The sequence below is a fragment of the Tauraco erythrolophus genome, chromosome 6 (genome assembly GCF_009769465.1).
Source record: "Tauraco erythrolophus isolate bTauEry1 chromosome 6, bTauEry1.pri, whole genome shotgun sequence".
Classification (NCBI taxonomy): domain Eukaryota; kingdom Metazoa; phylum Chordata; class Aves; order Musophagiformes; family Musophagidae; genus Tauraco; species Tauraco erythrolophus.
Genome location: NC_141470.1, coordinates 36,330,853 through 36,339,511, shown reverse-complemented (window position 1 = coordinate 36,339,511; position 8,659 = coordinate 36,330,853). Strand labels below are relative to the sequence as shown.

At 36.6% G+C, this 8,659-nt stretch overlaps 1 protein-coding gene across 1 annotated transcript in view; it reads right to left on the bottom strand.

Moving 5' to 3' along the window:
* Positions 1-4,819: 4,819 nt before the first annotated feature.
* Positions 4,820-8,659, bottom strand: part of FSIP1 (fibrous sheath interacting protein 1) — an 86,748-nt gene continuing 82,908 nt past the window's right edge. Inside the window, exons 12-13 of the mRNA XM_086614074.1 lie at positions 7,572-8,118; positions 4,820-4,869 (exon numbers count right to left, since the gene is read on the bottom strand). Coding sequence (XP_086470200.1) covers positions 4,847-4,869; positions 7,572-8,118 — 570 coding nt within the window. The 3' untranslated portion in view covers positions 4,820-4,846. The remainder of the gene's footprint in view (positions 4,870-7,571; positions 8,119-8,659) is intronic.

Genomic DNA, 8,659 nt, shown 5'->3' with positions numbered 1-8,659 from the left:
CTATGCATACCAAATACACAAAGCAAACAATAGGAAAATAATGGCATAGAACAGTATTTCCACAAGAAGACGGCAAATTTTTAAGTGGAAAAAAAAGTTCTAAATACAGAATACGTGCCTGTAAATCAAAATTATTCATGCACTCAAGCACTCTAGAAATTAATACATACTTGTGAGCATTTTAGTTTGCTTTTTTTTAAAAGCATAATAGATAAGGTACTGCAGATTCAATTGCAAGCAGTGAACTATTTCACATAGACTTCAATGACAGAGAGCCTTTTATTCTAACTACTGCACCTGGATTCCAGCCAATCCCTCAATGAAATGTATAATTGGATAACTGTAGGTTATAGCATTAGTAGTATTCAAGCGCCTCTATTCTATTTAAAAAGGAAACAGTTTTCCTGACCTTTAAATCTAGCTACAAATAAAAGAGCAATTATTTCTCAATAAATAAATCTGTTGAAAATTTAAAAAAATTTATCAGTTATTATTTTTCCTAGATTTCAAAAATCTTCCTAATTCAACTACTTCCCAAGCATCTGTCAAACCACCTTGTCTTCTGTGTCTACCTTTCAAACTCCGAGATTCCCAGAAGTGGACTCTTTTTTTGTAACTGGGGGAGGAAGCACTCTTGAACATGAAAACAATGTAGCAGATTTTGCACTTAAAAAGCAAAAGACAGAGATCTCATTTAAAGCTGTAGTTAGAATGCCTTTCCAAGAAGTGAAACAAAGACAAGAGGTGCATTCTCATATTATTTGCTGAGATTTTATCTAGAAAATAAGGGGTTTTAATAAAATATAAAAATCCTTATCATTATTGAAATTACAGAAATTGAGCTGCAAACAACAGCCTCTCACCTATCCCTTCCTGCTTGGGAAGTAAACTTGTACCGTTTCTAGCAGATGAATTACTGGCATACTTTTTCGCACTTCTAGACTAGTCCTTGCTACTCCTGATGACATGTTTAAGCAGCCCTTTCCTCTGGGATCTATGCAGCAGATCATTTTTGCACAGCCTGTTTTCACTCTGTGCTCAGCATGTCCACTGGCTCTGCAGGAGTTCTACTCGGAAAGTGAGAGGGAAAGCAGGCACTACAGAGACACAGAGTAGATACCAGCCATCGTCTGGCTTGGAAAAAAGCATTTGGCTGAGAATTTTGGGGGGGCCTTTTCCTCTCTCTTTTTTTTTTTTTTTTAATGTTGAAGCTTGAAGTTTTTTCACCCCTTGATAGAATTACTTTAATTTAAACTTGAATTCTGGACATAGAAGAAGAATTCACTCCTTTTATCACTGTTACCTATAGCCAACAAACTTTTCCTTTTTTTTTTTTTTTCTTAAATCAGGATATTTAGTCTGTCAATTCTCTTTGAAATGGAAAAGCTCCTCAACTGCCCTAAATCTGCAAAATAACTGTAAATCTGGACTGAACTTCTTGTACCATTACATTACACTGAAATCAACATCATAGGTCTTTAAATCATCCTACTCAAATATACCTATGTGTATTATATATTATATATGATCTATAGTAAATTAATACATATAATTTATATATACTTATATACATACATATATGGTTAATGAAAATTATTGAATTACCCTTATTTTTCTCTTTCAGAGGAAAACACTATGGAGTTTGTAATCTAAAAGGCCAAACCATGCAGCATCAAAACATACCCACTGGACTAAACCAGTATCAACAGCTGAGCGCTGGCCACCACGAACACCAGCACTGCACATATATTACTGAGGAGTCTCCGTGACAGTGGCAGAATGGTTTGGTCCTATATTGCTCAGCAAATAGACACAAGCACACCAACATCTCCTTTTCATGGGTATGTTGCTTTCACCAATATTTAATTTTTGGAACAAAATTATCTATCTTATCTTGTGCTGTAAAATCATAGTGGGAAGTAAGATAAGGAGCGCAAAACAGTACAAACCTACCTGCACACACAAAATTTCTTCTTCCTCAATATAAAACAGATCTCAAAGCCCAAAAGTCAGAAGGATAACTTTAAAAGTCTCCTGTTCTCTGCTGTGTTTTGGGGTGAATGAAGGTAGGAAAGACTGTAAAGAAGCTAGTTGTCTGACTCTTTTACCAAACACAACTTACGCTGAAGAAGGTATTTCTTTTGGAAAACCTGTTACCAAATCCCGAGTTAGGATGCAAATTAAAATTCATTTAAATATCTTAATTATCACTGCTGCATCACTCCCCAAGGAGAAGCCGCCGCATTCCAATGCAGCTGGAATTGCAGCGGCAAGCCCGACGGAGGGGTTATTGCAGGTCACAACGGAGAGACACCAGAAAAACAAAGAAAAACCCAGGAATCCTCCTGGGCTCCACTTTCCTTTTACCCCGATACTGGTGATGTTTCAGCAAATGACCTCATCACTATATTTTATATAATATCTCTGTTATTCTGTATGTCATACCAGTAACCATGTTTTACCAAATAATTTTTTTTCCTACAGTTTTACTTAAAACTGAAAATAAAGAAATGAGGGCTTGAATTGATATTTCACCTGTGCCATCAACAAGAAATGAAACCTTCCCAAAGAACCTGTTAGTTAATATAATCCAGTGGCAACCAAGCACAGATAAATATCAGGTCACTAATTTTTGACACAGGCTCCGAGTTTGGGTACCGACCCTACACACCTTTGGAGCAGCATTTCAGGAGCACTAGGTCCCTGCGGTTTGCAGTGACTGCGACCAGTGAAGGGTGCTCCGCACTTCCCAAGACCTGACGTGAAGTAACAGAGTTCCTGTTGGAATACACACTTCAAGTCAATAGTTATTCAAACATACCCACTTATCCCTGAAATGCCAAATGTGAATAAAAAGTTGTATTCATGGCTTCAGGAATGCTGTAAGGCTTGGGCAGCGACAGAGTCTTCCTTAAGGGCATTAGGAAAAGCTTTTCCATAACTGTGAGAGATTTAAGATACTAAAATACACCAGAAGAACAAGAATTAACTAGTATTTCTCTTAATATACATTGTAGATATTCTACATATAAATTTGAAACAGAACTTAGTTTTCTCAAAAACTACCAGAGCCCTTTAACAATGTTTTTCAGAAGGACTCTGTAAAACACAAGTTCCATTGAAAATAACTGGACCGTGGAAAGAATACAGCCAGTGGATAGTCCTGAATGAATATCATACAGGCACATAAAATACTCTTGAAAAAACTTGTCAGTATTGCTTTGACTATATTTATGGTAAAGAGAATATCACATAGGCTTAAAATTTTTAAGGAAGATAAGAAATATATCTACGTGAGATTTGCAAAACTCCGTGAAACATGCTTACAGTAAGCCTATGCAGAGCAATGGGACTACGCAGAATGCCCAACATCCATGGTTTTGTTATTGCTGTTGCAGAACAAGCAAAAATATCAGAAAATAAAACAATATGTAGCACTTGCTTGGCACAAGTACAATGTTCCATTTACATTTTTAATCAAAAGAAAGTACGTTAGATTCTGATCTCTGTTATATACACACAATTACCACTTCCTCAGGAGTGTACATCCACTCAGACTGGCAAGTCTAGAAATGCGATTAAAATCTGGGCTAGTATGTGCACGAATTTAAACACTTAGATTAGTTCTAGTAAGCCCTATGCCATAACACAGCCATTGTTCACTTAACATTCTATCTATAGATATTTTCTTGTTGAAAGTCAAATGGCTAGTACAGTACCTGAGAAAGAATTTATCCTTTTAGTTTGTGTCAAATGAGAGCTTGTCAATGGGAAAATGCATTGAGTTTTAGAATATCTTTCCTCTCTCAAAAAAAAAACTTTTAAAGGAGAACCATGTTTTTTTAAAAATGTCTTCTTATTCTGACACTACACTGCATGAAATGAAAAACTAACCATCAGGTCAGTAAATAAGTACAAAATTCAGGAGAAATAGTAGTTAAAGAGTAGAGAAGCAAAAATTTGTAATCAATTTTTATTACTATCACAAACACAAAAGAGCTCTTTTACCCGCCCACCCCCGCCTCAGCTGGCCGTTACTATAAGGTTTCACGATCCAGTAACCGCTAGGGCAAACTTCTGAACTCCTTCACTTTTATCCACACCAAGCCTTCACAAGGGACTGTGATCTTTCATTACCTAGTTACATTTCTTAACTAGAGGATAAGACTGTTTGCTATACGGTTACACTTTTCCCAGGCTCAGGAATTGGACACAGCTGAGCAGACTAGCGCTGACGTTCTGATCCAGCAAGGGACTCGTGCAAGTCTTTACCTGCAATCAAAGCTGCAGTCCAGCAGGTAGCCCCAGGGCAGCAAACTGAGTAGCATTTGGGTCCTTCACTGGCTCAAGGCTCAGCAGGCAGACAGGCTGCAAGCTCCAGCAAACTGCACTGGCATAGTGGAGGCCAGGTTTCAGTTAACTTCATGGAAAAAGTAGACTGTATGTAAAGGAAGAGAAACAGAATTATCATATGCATTTCACATCTGCTCCAGAAACTGAACTTTGCAAGTTTTATTTTACATTTTTCATGAACAAAGACATGTATTTCTATCAGACACACAGCTACACAAATGTGTATGTATATTTATTTATTAGATAGAACACTCCCAGGAAACTTAATGAAATGCAAGAGTTTATTTTTAAATCAAACTGCAACAATATATGATAAAGACAGCAATAATTATCTCCTAAGAATAAATCAGCTCACGGAACAGTTTTCAATGATGATAATTCATTCCCTTCAGGTTGTCTGAAATGATACTGTATCAGTAAAATATCACTGACGGAGGTTTAAGCACACTTTCAGAAAAACAGTTGTGTAAAGAAGCATATAATCACTCTCCTCTCAACTTTCAATCATCGTATCATCTGTAAAAAAGAAAAGAATCATATGCTGAACTACCGGAAGCACAATATTGTTTGCAAGAGGAAAAAGAAACAGTAGTTTGTGATACATCTTCTACTTAAAACTTAATATAGCCCCCCCCCAAAAAAGAGCTGGAAATAATTACCAATTGGCTCATACAACTGAGAAATACCCACATACAGATATGAAAACGTTGTTAAGTCTGGCTTCTGTTTATCTTAGTAAACACCACCTATATTTATATGCATATGACCCTAATGTAGATTACTGCCTCTTTCGAGAAGCAGGAATTACTTATCTCAGAAGGCACAAGAGTTTCCTTCAGATATATATACACACAAGTATATATATGAATTATGTTAATAACTATGCTTTCATTAAAAGATATACAATTTAATATATTACACTCAATCTATATCACAGATTAAAGTTCCATAATGACTGCAAAACCAAAATTCTGCTAAACCAGTTTCACAGAAACGCAGTTTTGTTTGCTTACACCACAGTTTAAAACACGTATGGCAGGCCAGAAAATCAAACTATTTACAGAAGATTATGCATACATACTTAAATGTCCTTTCAAATTAAGACCATAACAAAGCTCAACTACATAAATATCTCTTAAAAATAAAAATACACCTGACACTTCTCACAACTTCATCTGCAGATATATTTGCCTTAAACTGGACTCCACTGGCATCTCCATTCCTCAATACAACTAGCACATCTAATTATGAGTGAACTAACAACCAGCTTACCTATAGAACACATTAGGCAACTTTACAAATTTGGTAATCACAACCTTTTGCTCACAGCCAGGAATAATTGCTTAAGAGAGAACTGAGTCACCTTTGTGGGAAACAAATTAATTCTATGGAAAGGTATCAAGGTTTTCTGTCTTATGCTCTACACTTTCTCATAAGCAGTACATTGACAAAAACAGTAAGAATGTCTATTTAAATGCTAATTTTGGAGGAATGTTTCAGCACTAGAGTAATAATAAAGGAATACAGTAAATCTGAATATAATTAGTTTAAAAAACTCACGGATAACTGCGAAATATTTAGCACTGTATGTAAAAACAATTACAAACTTCTGAAGTGGGTTTTATTTTGCACTTTTATTGTGCCTAAAGATTACCTGTTTACACCATTTTTAAAATTCAGACACTGACACAAGACTCAAAGCCTGATGAGATTAGGATATCTGTGATTATATCCTTGAATTTGTTTTTAGGTTTTTAGTAAAAACGACAAGATTTAGAGACTCGTAAAATTCACAACACTTCTCCCCATCCACCCCAAAAAATATTTGGTAAGCAAAATGACCATAAAACCACGATAACGCAGATTTGAGGTCTATATGGTTGAACGTTACTCAGCCGCTACTGAAATAGATGATCAAAACAACCCATTGCGTTGCTCTGACACAATGCATGATTATGAGTCAAAGATATTTACATTATTATGTGACAAACATTAATATTTACTTTAAAGACTTTTACCATGAGACGTCCCATATGGAAATTTACTTAATAGCTGAAATCTCCTTTCCCTCTTGTGCAATAAAATTACCTCATAGCGACTATGTCTACCGTAACAGGTATAAACAGTTACCTAGTAGCTACAGCGCATGGTGTTTTGCTTGATTTAACACATTCCCTCTTAAAATACACTAATAGAGATGGTAGTAGGGGCTGAGTCACACTTCACTCCGACTGTACTACATCTATTCAGACTAAAGGAGAACTTTAATTCATGTGAAGGCAGCAAGTTAAACTTGAGTTTTTCTCGCTGTTGGTTGCTGAAGAAGACTGGTAGTGTAGTATATAGTCATGTTAATCCTGCACGACATCAGGTTGCCCCTGGCAGAGGCAGTTCTCTGTGGTGTTCCCCATCACCATCTCTGCCACCCTGCTCTCCTCCGTGCTAGATCACTTCCTTCTTCCCTTGCTCCACTCTTCTGACGCGTGCATCTATGTGAAGAGCAAAGCTGGTACGTGAAGTTAGCTGAAAACTAACCTACAAAAAAAACCCCTCAAAACCCCCAACCTTTTCTGCAGGTATTGTATTTTCTTCCTATTGCAGCTATGGCCTAAATCTCGTAACAGGCAAATATGGCAGATGAGTCTGCATATCAAGTTTGTCTGGCAGTGTAAAAACAGCAATAACAAGCCTTCTTACTTTCTGATAGGTGGAATCACTTTAAAAAAATATTAACATTCCCTTCATTGCAGAAAGGTTAAATACAAACAAATAAATAGTTGTGATCATAAATAAGAAATGATAACACATTAAAGAGGTATTAGAATGTCCTAAATCACCGGATATTTATGTGAATTGTTATAACAACTACTGGGAGAATATTTGCTCTCCACACAACAGTGAACATGACTTTCTACTACCAAAAAGATAATCAATATGTGTTGTCAACACTGATTTCCAGTTGACAGAATAAATCAACATCAATATTATATTTCATAAGAGTCCTAGTCTTATATTCAATTATGCCAGGGCAAGAATTTTAATAAACATTCTGTTACTCTGCGCATGTTATTTTTGGCACAGTTTTATGTTCTGTAAAAGTACATCCTTGCCCCACCATAATAATCAGTGTCTATTGGTGCATACCTTTGGTGGGAATCTGCTTGGGTTTTTTTCATCATAATCAAAAGCCTATTCTACAGGGTTGTTAAGAGTCTCACCTCCTTTGGTTTGCAGTGGTATGCTGAGAATGTCAGCCTCTGTGGATGGCTCATTGTTCATGCTGATGCAATATAATGGTTCACCCAAGAAAGAAGGTTTCTTCAACCTTTTTGTGTTGAGTGCTCTTGACATAAAGTAACCTTCAGTAATACTCTTATCTCCCATCTCCTGTAAACCTTCTAAGTCATCCAGTTCCTCTGTCTGGGCCAGTGAATCTTTTGATAAGCTACGCTCAGCCGATGCTTTGCTGATATAGGAGCCAGAGATTTCACTCTCTGCATTAACACATAAGCTTTTGTCTTCGAGTCCAGCCTTTTCCTGAGCCGTTAACATCCCTACAATATGGTCTTCAACTAACATTTTGGAAAGAGTAGATGTGGAGTGAAAAGTAGAGTCTTGACTTGTGTAACAAGGGGGACTTAATCCCCAAGAAAGAGATTCCTGAGACTTTGGCATGGTAACGTTGCTTATTGTTCTCTGAGGCTGCATACATTCTTCCAGAAGGGTCTTAAGCTGCTCTTCAGAGAGGCCCGTTTGTTCTTCAGTCTGAAAAAAAAAAAAGAGGAAGAATTTCTTCTGTCAAAATATAATTAATAAAAAGCAGCACCATAAAACAGTTTGAGAGATACAAAAGCACTGGCAGAACTCTAATTGAATTTAAATATACAATTACATAGCTGTATCATTTATGTAACATCTTCACTAGGTTCTAGATAGATTAGATGCTGAAAGTTAGGAAAGAAATCTGATGTTCACAGGGCACTGAGAGGCCGTTGGCTTTGCTTAGTCTTCGACTAGGTATCACTGCTTTTTAATTACCAAAACACATATTTTTTCATATATCTTGGTTTGTTGTGTATACATACAGACATACTTTCAAATTTTAGTTACTGAAAGCAAAACAGCACATTGCTAAAAGACTTTCAGCTGTTGGGGCGATGCAACTGGGGTCAAAATTGGTTTTGGACAGCACCAGCCCACATAGATTGTCACATATTGACTGAAGTATTCCCAGCCGCTCACTGTAGAAATACAACACAGCCTCTCTCAACCACGTGACAAAAAGCTTATCAGTTACTCATCTACA